Source organism: Antrostomus carolinensis, unplaced genomic scaffold, assembly GCF_000700745.2.
Source record: "Antrostomus carolinensis isolate BGI_N321 unplaced genomic scaffold, ASM70074v2 scaffold44142, whole genome shotgun sequence".
NCBI lineage: Eukaryota > Metazoa > Chordata > Aves > Caprimulgiformes > Caprimulgidae > Antrostomus > Antrostomus carolinensis.
Window position 1 is genome coordinate 1 of NW_010301034.1, and position 11,457 is coordinate 11,457.

Genomic DNA, 11,457 nt, shown 5'->3' on the forward strand with positions numbered 1-11,457 from the left:
TATATATATATATATATATATGTATATTTAATCTACTAAAGTATCTTTTTAAGTTTTCATTTGTTCTTTCTGATAACACTTAAAATCGTTGAGATTTGACCTTGCAGGGCTGCTTTGGACATTTTTATAGCTGCGTTAGTGCTTCTTACCTAAGATGACTTTGAGGAGCTCAGCATCTTAGCTCTGTACCTCTGCAGTACAATGACCTATGCAGAATCCTTTTAGAAGCAGCCAAAATAAGACTAGTTGTCTCTGCTCTCTAAACCATTTTCCTCCCATGTAGTAAAGCTCATCTCAAAGGCACTGTGTATTGACATTTTCCAATGTTTGAGAGAATTTCTTTAGGTGGTATCGCCCATTCCTCCAAGAAACCTGAAAGTCAGAAATAATTATTCTTTGCTTGAAGTAAAATTGTCTTTATATTTGTACTAATTGACTTTGCCTCTGCCTCAACCAGGAATAAATATCTCTCTCATCAGCTCTGTGTAAACATTTTGTCTCCAGCATGGGCCTTTATTGACCATGTGGGAAGCATTTATTGCCCATGCTTTGATTATCTCTTGATTACCTCTTTAATTATATTGGCAGCATATTGTCAAGTGGAAGGTGAATGCTGTGAAGCAGAGGGACAAGGTCTGGGGTGGCTAAAATAAGCTCATCTCTCGAATCCATAGGAAAAAATGCAAAAGCCTTATAGTTTATTTTTCCATCTAATTGGAGGGATTGTTTTTGGTTGAGAACAGCTGCCAGTTAGGCTCATGGGATGGATTTCGCTCAGCAGTTGTTCTAATGGAAGGCTTTGTTTGACTCAAAACAGGGTGATTTAAGAACTTATTAGAGCAGGTAACTAAAGTACGCTGTATTGATTATCACCTATGGCCTTATGTCTGCAAATGTTCCTGGGAGAAGAAAAATTGCTTAGCTTATTGATGTTAACACGACGGCCACAAGCTATGGAAGAGCAAATGTGTCTGGAGAGTAAATCAGTTTCTTTTGCGTAAGAAACCCAGCGGGTGGTGGTTTAACTCACTGGCCTTTCAGAGTGCATCAGCTCCTAGGTTAAAATGAAAAGTACATGGAACATCTATGGATAGAGTAGGGATAATATTTCTGGGGTAAAAAGTAACTGTTCTGCTTTTTTAGAGGCGTTTTAGCAACTTTGGAGACCAAATGCATTTATTTTAGTTTGGTCCTCTCTTAGTTTGGAAGCATTTTGAAGCAGACTCTGTTAGTTTGTACTGAGTTCCTTGTCCCCTGTCTGTAATTTACGTGCTGTCAGACCTGTAACACTAAAATATTGTAGGTCATGATACTTTAACCATTAAATAGTAGAGTAGATAAGTGTAAAAAACGGAAATCTTTAAATCCTTTTCTCTGCTTCTAGTTCAGTGTACGTCCCTCCATCCTTAGGGTGAGTCATGTAGAGCCAGTCTTTGTCGACAAGGGTGCCACGCAAAACCCAGCCCCGATTAATGGAGACTGAGTGACTTTCCTGTGATCCGTGCAGTGACACAGCCTCTGCCTCGGGGATGGGGGAAAGGACAATGAGTGTGGTGGTGTAGGTGTATCCATGGATTGCGAGTTGGAGGGCTTGTCAGCAGGGCTGCTCTTCCTGGGCTGATGTGACGTGAACACAGAGCGAGCGAGGTGTTGGATGCAGAGATGTGTGCTGCAGGGTTGTGGGCTGGAGCTAATTCAGGACTGAGTTCATTTTCTCTAGTTTTAAAAAATGTCATCGGTTTTTGCATGAGGACAGGTATGTCATGAATCTTCGGTTCACTCTGGCTTCTTCCTGCATTACAGAGAGGAGCAGCTTCAGTGAACTTGAGCCTGGATCTTGTTACCTCACTTGCATTTTGTTGGGCAGCCTGATGTGATGCTGGACTAGACAGTCTCCCTGTTTTTCCGAATAGTTTTCATACGTTCTACTTTTTAAAAAAGGGAGTATTAAGCATTTCTAAGCCAGTCAGACAACACTGCTTTGTCCACATACTTGTATGATCAGAACTTAAATTTACCTTGGTATTAATTATGGACGGCTTGTACTGACTTCTCTCTTCTCTTTCACCTTTTCCTCTAGGCAAGCGTGGGACCTTGCAGTTGATATTTGCCTTTCCCAATTACCTACAATTATAGAGGAAGGAACTGCCTTTAGGGTAAGTTGGATAATATCTTGAAATGCTGTGTGCCCAGTTTAACCCATTATTTGAAACCTCAGTTCAGCTTATCACTTTGGCTTGTTGAGTCTGGAGTTGTTGCGGTTTAAGAGTTTATATCTTTGGAAAATTGTAAATGTCTACTCACCTCACTTAAAGTTGATTTTCAATCTATTCCTCCCAGTTCTTCACTGTTGTATGAGGTGTCTGATTCAGCTGTTGGTGGGGACGGAACTCCTCCCAGTAGGAATGATGCCTGAGACCTGAATCTTAAAATTTCAGAGCACTCAGTCTGGACTAACAGTATTGTTACAAAAAAAAATCCCAACATGCCAGCCTCATTTTTGAACTGAAAACTTTAATACAAAAATTATCTCTTAGTGGAGTTATTTTAAAATAAACATAAACTAGAGGTTGAGGGTGTGTCCGAAGCATAGTATCATTAATGTGAGTTACTGAGGTTTTTTTCTCTTTTAGTTAATCTCAGCAGAAAAGTAAAATTTATATTACTATATTTGGCTTAAATTCCTGTAGTCAGGATGGATGTTTCTTGATATTCCTTTGACATTTCATGAATGGAAACCTTTATATAATAATTACAACCTCAGATACCTATTGCACTGTGATGTTCTCTCTAATTTTACAGTAACATTCTTGCATTTTATTTATGTTACCAAACTTCCAGAAGGTTTTGCTGGCCTGGGCGCTATAGAGGTAAAGGCAGGCTCAGGTCCTCTGCTGAGCCCTTCCTCACACTTTCCTTTAAAATCCAGCATGATTAACACTGTGTAGGTTTGTCCCTGCTCTGTAGAGAGGGGACAGATCTTCACCCCTTGACCGTTTCTCCATGAGACACCTACAGGAGGCTGAAACTTGGCTGTTAGTTTGGGAGGGAGTGGAAGGGTCTCAGCTCTGCACTGTGACGGATGGTTGGAGCAGACAGACAGTTGCACACCTCTGATCTGGTCCTTGTGTTCTCATCAACATTTTGCCCTCAAACCTCTTGATTTATGCCCAGCAAGAAGCAGTGTATATTAGAGAAGGTTAGGTGCTGCCGGCCAGCGGTAATCCTGGGAGAAATTGCTGTTGAATGCGAGGCAGGGGGAAGGCGTGGTGGTATCCAGGTTAGTCAGCCTGTTTCATAACTGGGCTGGCAGAAGCAGCAATCAGTGTCTGCGATGTCAAACGCCTGGGTGAGTCACAGGATTACCTGCTGCCATCCATTCACTGGCCGCGTTGGCCGCTGCGGGTTTAGAGTCTGGTCTGGCCCTGGATAAAGCAATTGATAATCTCTTCAGGGCTGTTTTGTTTCAGCAGCACATTATAAACCACGTGCATCTGACTCCTGCTTATTCTCTAGGTGTATTTTTCTGGTTGGACTTGGAAAATACAATAACCTGATGGAGAAGGGTCTGCGGGCTCGCAGCGCTCATATGGGGGTGGCAGGGGAGCGCCTGGGCTTCTGGCGAGTTTGGGTTGGCTTGTTCTCCCTCCTCCCATCCCTTCCCTGCCACCCTCCCCCTTGATTTCTGCTTCCCTCTGGATTTCTAACTGGAAGCTGCTGTGTGCTTTGGTCAGTGCTTGCTCGTCCCTGGCTTGTACCACGTACTTGCTGCGACAGACAAAAGGAATGTTTCTTGAAGCGCCGCTGCGCTGGCGGGGGGTGCTGGTGCCCCCAGGGACTGTCGAGGGTGCGCTGCTCTGGGGAGTAAATGTCACATTATTGGCTGGGGACCAGCTGGTCACCATTGGTGTGAGGAGACACGAGCTGCTCTGCAACACTTGAGCAGCACTCCAGGGACTTCAGATGTGCTGCAGGATGTCAGATCTCACCACATAAACTTCCCATTTCACCACCCGATGTGGTGCACCCCCAAAGGACCATGTCTCCTTAGAGCAGGGCCGTAGTTACACACATTTTCTTAAAGTATGTGGTATTTTCTCTGTGTGTATTTGCTGTTCCCTAATCCAGATTCCTTTCTGTCTAGAGGTGATATGAGCTGGTGTCCCTTAGATTTACTGGATGCCATTCAGATGCATTTTGTAAAATAACAGCTAATTGTACTGTCTTAAGTACTAAGTGCCAAAGTACAACTGGTAGGTGTTAGCTGATGGGAGCTCACCCCACCCCTCACATCCTTAGTATGGTGCTAGTCTAAAGGCTGTTAAATACTGTAGCACTCTGCTTGTTATTTTTGGGCTCATTTACCCTCACTACCAGGCTATCTCTAACTAAATTAGCGGATTTGGTATCTTAAGTAAATTTTCTGATTTTTTGTTTCCCTGTATGAAGTCCTTTTACTGCCTTACAGGTGTCAGAAGTGATGGATAGCTAAATAAAAAGCTTGAATTAAAAATCTGATAAATAGGAGGCAGCCTTCTTACAGCCCAAACCAGCACATCTGAACGGACACCTGTTTGTAGGAGAGGTTTATGGCAGCCAGGGAAGACTGAGATGTGGATGGACATATTTTTCATTGTTGTTGGACTCTATTCATTGTGGACAGGGCAGAGGTACCACTGTGTGCTGCTACAGGAGTGAAACTGCCTCCGCAGAGCAGATAAATCCACTGCTCTGCTATCTGCTTCTCATGTGGAGAAGATTACCCAGATTTCCCCAAGACCTTTTGTGATATCTTTTCCTGTTCCTCTTTCCTTCTCCTTTTTTCCAAACATTTATATTGGAGAATGCCAGCATATTTAAAGGGAATTGTACCTGCCAGCCTTTGAAAAATTTTTGTACATTAAAAAAAAAACCCAAACAACTGTTTGCCCATTAAAAAGAATTGCTTTTGGAAACAATCAACTGTGCGAGTCCATAGGCGCCCAAACCATTCGCTCCACATTTTAATCTGGGGTTTTTTATATATATATATATTTTTTTTTAACCAAACTTGCATTCCTGTTCTTGCTCCATCAGCACAGTCCCTTCTTTGCGGAGCAGCTGACAGCGTTCCAGGTGTGGCTGACCATGGGCGTGGAGAACCGCAACCCCCCGGAGCAGCTCCCCATCGTCCTGCAGGTGAGGGGCCGGGGCGGGGGCTCGGCCGCGCCGTGTCGGTCTGTCCCTCCCCCTGCCCGCCGAGTCCTCTGCTGCTGACCAGATGGCGTTTGGGTACATAAATTACGTGGGCTCCTTCAGGATTAATTAGAGCTGATTGCCTGTTTACTAGACCTGTGCAGATGAAGACAAAGTGCTTTTCTTCCCTCGTACCTTCATTTGCCATCGAGCAAAACTTCCCACTGTAGTTTATTTGCAGCTTCAACAGTATCAGGTTCTGTTTTGCTCTGAAGTAGCAAGACTCCTTCACAGAGTAGCACATCTTTGTTGTTTTCTCCTGTAGTATCTCCTCTTATATGCCAGCTCTGTCAGGCAAAGGCTTTATCTTCTCTTTGTTTGCAGAGAGTGGAAGTTACTGCAGTGTGAATAGTTTAGAAATGGCTTCTTTATCTGTCTGCTACAGCCTGGAAAGTGTTCCCTTTAATGTGATGCTGAAATTTTGCTGCAAGAACATAGAAACAAGTCTCTGAAGACCATGCCTGGAAGGAACATAGAGTTCTGGTAGGGATTTGCTCAGACTAGTCAAAGTTCATATGTATAAAGGAGAAGTAAATCTAGGAGAAGCATAACACCTCATTTCAAATAATATTTTATGGCAAAGCACGTATTACAATTGCCATCTGCTCTTGCCTTCTCCTCCCCAGGAGTTTGTATTGACAGGAATATAAACTCTTGTCAAGGTAGCTGTGGTCTCTTCTCTACCAGGCAGCTTTCTCTTTAAAGGAACATGGCTCCAGTCACTTACACAAGGATATGTGATATCTTTCACTAAATGGGAGAAGACTCACCTTCCCTCTGTTAACTACCAGCTTGTTTTGTGACCGACAGCACCATCAATCTTTGTAAGACCAAATCTTAATTTCTCTGAGCCTCCCAAGCCTTGAGGGATCAGTTGGACAAACAGAGGTATGGTTTATCTCTGTCACTGCAATGGGAGAAGGCAGCCTTCTACTTGAGCACCAATTTTGCTGCGTTCCAGTGAATTATTTGGCATCAGAGGGCTCTGCAGGTAACTTAACATTGCAGTGGAATTGAGAGGGCACCTGGCAAAGAACCTGTTTTCCTTCCTGGAGCAAAAATGAGCTAGGACAATGTAGTTGTTCTTATAATTAAAGCATATTAATTGTATAGTGGAATAAGATTGTTTGTTAACAGATTTGAGATACTTCAAATCAGAGACCGACTGATGAAGAGAGGAAAGGAAGTACATTTCAGACCTCTCTTGAGAGGTCTTTTTGCTTTGACTGCTTGGAAGTGCTTAGACTATGCTGCTGTAGGCTGACATGGGTTGGTTCTGTTTTCCCATGTTGGATGTGCCCCCAGGGAAAGGAAGTATGTGAGTGCCAGGGCCATGGTGCCAGCCATGCACAGCTTGGCTGTGTAAAGGACAGGGAGATGGTCCTTTGTCAATGGCCTTTTACTGACTTCCAGAAGCTGCTTTCCATTTCAAATCCTTGCTGTGCCCAGGGCAGAGCAGACACAGGTGGCTTCCTGGTGCAGAGGGGGGAGAAGTCATCAAAGAGAGTTCAGACCATGCAGAGAATGAACGAGCCTGAGTGGCAGATGCTTGATCCTTGGGGCGGTACCTCCTGCCACGCCATCTCCAACGCACACAGGGTAGCACTTACTCCCCAGAGCGCCATGGAGGGGCGGCTGCTGCAGTCCCCCTCTTCCAGCCTGCATTTGTCAGGAGATTCCTGCTAAAATGTGGGCTGTTAATTCTAAATTACCCTCTTGTGTACTGGTTAATCTCTGCCTTGCATGTGTGGAGGTAATTAGCTTCCCTGTCTTCTGTTTAGGAATAGTGATGGACAGATGTCAGGGGAGGGTGTGACACAGCACTGTGTGCACAGAGGGGCACAGTGTAGCAATTTCATCATTTTACTAAAAGCTCATAAATTCTGCATAGACTCCCCACATCCTCATCCAAGTTTCTAGAATTTGTATTGGTTTTGGCTTCAGGTTATTGTGCAAATCAGTTTGGGAAGTGGGAATATAAAAACCTGAGAGAAACTGATGGCTTTTTTGTTTTTGAAAATAATGAAATGGAGCTTTTAAGACACAATTTGATTTGGTTAAAGGTTCTTGTGGGATGCTAGCAGTGTTGAGATGTGGTTTTGTATCTTCACCTGGAAAAAAACATCAGTTTTTTTCCCAGCTATGACAGAATTTGTGGATTTACTTGTTTGTTTCTGAAGGTCAGATAATAACAACGTTGTCAAATCTGTATGCCTCCCATGTCAGCGTAAGCGGCCTGCACCTCATGTGTCCTGTCTTTTTTCAGCTCAAACAGCTGCCCCTGTTCTTCCTGTGCTGGGCATCTTCAAAGCACATTGTTCATCATGCCAAGGTCTCTAGTAAGTTTATGGAACAGGCTGGTGCCAACTAGGGCAGGATGACCAAAATCCTTTCTCTTATGACCTGTCATGAGCTCTGATATTCAGAGGTGAAATTATTAGAGCAGTTAACACATCCTCTGGTCTCTTTCTTCTGGATTTTCTCTGCACAACTCTAGTATCTCGTATCAGTCATCCATAGTATGAGACATGAGCCAAGTAATTTAGTTATTATTCAATATTAAACATGAAAAATAATTTAATTTGAATATGTACTGTGGAAAAACACTGAGAAGGAGATGGAATTGGAGAGCTAAATCAACGAGTCTTTTGCTGAGACTCATGCTGAGGGATGTTACTCAATTTAAAGTGAGGATTAAACATTGCATTCCAATATCTTACATCTTTTAAGGAGATTAAGAACTGAAAGTCTGTCTGTTAATATTTCACACCAGGGTAGGTATAAGCCAGTAAACTACCACCTCATTATCGTTGTCAGACTCCGTTTTAATGAGATTTTTATTAACGACTAACGTGACCTTTTGCTTCCCTCTTAAGTCTGTTCCCTCGATTTGCCAAGGAAAGCAAAGCCTCTTTTTCTGCTTCTGAGCTGCTTTGAGTAATGGGAAGCTGGGCACTTCCCTCACCTTTGAATCCTTCCTGCAGGTACCATCGTGTTCCTGCTTTACTGGGGAAAGGCAGGTGGTCCGATGAGAATATTTGAAGTCCGTAGGGGCTGCTTCCCGCTAGCAGAGCTGGGCAGAGCTGGGCTGCACAGGAACCGCTGTGCTGGAGAGGAATTAGCAGAGAGGACAAGTGGAGCAGTGGCGTGGAGACCGAGGATAACTGCAGTCCTAGGAAAACGTGTGTCTGCAGCAGCTTCGTGCAGGAGAGGGTTAGCAGGAGGGGCAGTGGTGACCCTGCTCAGTGGGGTGAAGGTTTTCAGCAGTCAGGGTTTGTCTTCCAGCTTTTTCGTTCAGACCATCGGTTTGTTCAAAGTCATGTCACAATCCTGAGGTCCTCTGACATTTCCTCTGCAGTCCCAAGGATTTTTTTGTTCATTTTAGCAATAACCATTGTCTCTCTCTCTCCTCTGCAGGTGCTGCTGAGCCAGGTACATCGACTGCGAGCTCTTGATTTGCTGGGAAGATTTTTGGACCTGGGTCCCTGGGCAGTCAGCTTGGTGTGTGGATGTTGCATGTTGTCTTGTAAAAGTCTAGTTTACCTCAGTATAGTCAATAAATGCAAATGATGATCTGTGGGAGGAAGATGTGGAAGATACTGGACAGATTTTACAGATGACCAGTGTTTTATGTGTACATGTGTGTGAAATGGAGCGAGCATCCCTAAAAGAGAAGTGGTTTGTATTAATCGAAAAGGCTGAAGACCTGTTTGTTTGCCATACACCAAAGAGAAGTTCCTTGGGAACAGTTTAGTGTAAAATATTGTAAGAGACAAAACAGAGAAAATATCCGGGACAAATAAGAAGGTTTGTTATGTAAAATAAATAACAAGAAAATAGCACACATGTTTGTCATCTGCTCTCTCAGCTCACTGGCTGCATTGTTTTCTTCTCTTCCTCTGGATTTTATAAGCTCTTCTGAGGAGGCGGCAGCTGCCTTCTGCATTTTGGAAAGTGACTATACAGTGCAGATAATAAATAAGAATTAAGCAGAGGAGCAGTTTAAAACACTCTTGTAAATGGAGCTATTTGTTGATAGAAGTAATGAAGACGAGCCACTGGCTGGTCACAGAATAGCTCTATGGTGAGACTTTTTAGTGGTTTCCTTTACTTTCCTCCTTCATCTCAGCCAAGACTCCCTTCTGCAGGCCTTCTCAGACAGCTTAATTCTCAGTGGTAGAAAGAAATTATGCATTAAAGGTGATTTTAGTGCAATCCATTAACTTTACATTGTGCTTTGGGAAGGGTATCTGCAGTCACGGTAGGATTCACAAAGATTTCACGTGTTCCATGTCCTCCTGTGGGCATAGTCTCTAATCCCATGGAAAAGACTTGGTAAAAACTCTGTGTAAGGCAAGAAGCCTATTTAATTTCCAGTGGGAAGCCTGTAATTATTGAGCTTTTGCAATATGTTTACTTGTGAGAGAAATGGCCCCATCTGAGGAGAGTGCAACGTATCATGAAGCATAAAATAGCACAGGCTGTAACGAGTAAACGCCAGTGCTAGATTAACTCCGAGTCCCCGTGGACCAAACGAGTCTGAAAATATCTGGTGACATCCAAGATGAAAACGAGCAATGGAGGAATACACAGGGATCCCCTCTTTGCTAGAAATGTATGAAATTGTTTTCTACCAGATTTCTCATCTGTGTCGTTAAATCTGCCGCATCCTTGCAGAGCGCCCAGCCCTGCCCCTGCGCGGAGCCGCTCTGCAGGGAAGCTGAGCCCTGACCAGGGTTTGCTCTTCTCTCTGGCTCCCCAGGCCCTGTCCGTTGGCATTTTCCCCTACGTGCTGAAGCTGCTTCAAAGTTCAGCTCGTGAGCTGAGACCACTTCTTGTCTTCATTTGGGCCAAAATTCTGGCAGTGGACAGTGTGAGTACTTCTGACCTTGACTGTTTCTTTTCAGTTTCAGCAACGTGCCTTTCCCCCCAAACCCCATTTGCTTATTCAGTTGCTTTAGACTTGAGACTTTCTCCTGAGGCACTTCAAAAACACACTGCGTTAGCTGGAGACCAGCATATTATCTCATTAATTTATCCCACCTGTATGAAAGCTGCTTCCTGAAACTTTTTGGGTAGAAAATGCTCATGCAGGTGCTGCCACTGGGTAGGTTGGCTGCCCAAATCTTCATACCTGCGCGGGGTGAAGGCAGGTTTGCTCTGTCTGTTAATGCTGCAACATCACGTTAACATCTCCCAGTTTCTAGTTCCCCTTTGGTTCTGGGGTGTAGATGCTCCAGGTAAAAGCCATCAGGTCTCAATGATTGCATCTTTATTTGGGAAGGTGCTTAAAATGCACTTGTCTCTTCTGTCACGTGTTCCCAGGTGAGAACACGTGGGCACAAACTCACACGCTCCCTCAGTTTGTTCGCTTTAGTTTGTTACCAAACTTGTTTTGTTCAGGACTATTCCTCTGTTGTTAAAACAGGCTGTGGGTACTCTTCAGACAGAGAATTTTTGTAGCAATAAAGCCAAGGTAATTTTTGGTGACTTTAACTTGGAAGTCCTGCTCTAAGTCTAATGAATGTGCTGATGCATGGAAGATGGTTGAGCACAGAACTATTCACCCCCGACAGAAGACAGGTTATTCCTGTCATGGGTCCACGATTCTGCTCTTCTCTACAATATTTTGACATCTTTAGGATTAAGCTTTAAAAACTGAGCCCTGAGTTTTAAAGGTGGCCTTATCCAGGGCTCTGTTTTGTGGGTTTTTTTAATAAATAATTAAGCAGGTAAGTAATTGTAAGTAAATTTGTGTCATCATATATATGACTCTGTGGTTTGTGGGTGCAATTAGTTGAGCAATATAAAATTATTAGGAGTGGTGTGCATAGGTAATTGCAGGAATGATTATAAGATGCTATGAAATTGTCTGAACTGCTTGTAGAAGTTGGATCTTGCTTATTTGGGGGTTTATTTTTGTATCTCTTCCATTTCAGTATGGAGAATAATATTGAATTTGTTGGAATTTTCCCCCACTGTTGATTTAGCATTGTCAGGTTTAGTTTTATAAATATATTTTCATTAACATCCTAAGAGGATTTCAGAAAGCAAAGAAAATGAAAACTATTCATCTTAAAGCTACCCTTGAAAAGCTGATTTTTGATGCATGCCTCTCCATGGCTGACGCTTCAGCCCCAGGTATGTTTCAGAGTAGGCTCATGTATAATTTACACGGAGTGTCGTGCCATCCATCACTCTCTGGTGGTGGAGCCAATCTGA

General features: G+C 43.5%; 1 protein-coding gene across 1 annotated transcript in view; it reads left to right on the plus strand.

Annotated features, from left to right (window-relative positions):
- Positions 1 to 1,384: 1,384 nt before the first annotated feature.
- RPTOR (regulatory associated protein of MTOR complex 1) overlaps positions 1,385 to 11,457 on the plus strand; it is a gene marked incomplete at both ends in the record, with an annotated part of 63,223 nt that continues 53,150 nt past the window's right edge. Inside the window, 5 exons of the mRNA XM_029083844.1 lie at positions 1,385 to 1,411; positions 2,081 to 2,156; positions 5,077 to 5,178; positions 8,653 to 8,736; positions 9,998 to 10,108. Of these exons, the coding sequence (XP_028939677.1) occupies positions 1,385 to 1,411; positions 2,081 to 2,156; positions 5,077 to 5,178; positions 8,653 to 8,736; positions 9,998 to 10,108 (400 nt within the window). The remainder of the gene's footprint in view (positions 1,412 to 2,080; positions 2,157 to 5,076; positions 5,179 to 8,652; positions 8,737 to 9,997; positions 10,109 to 11,457) is intronic.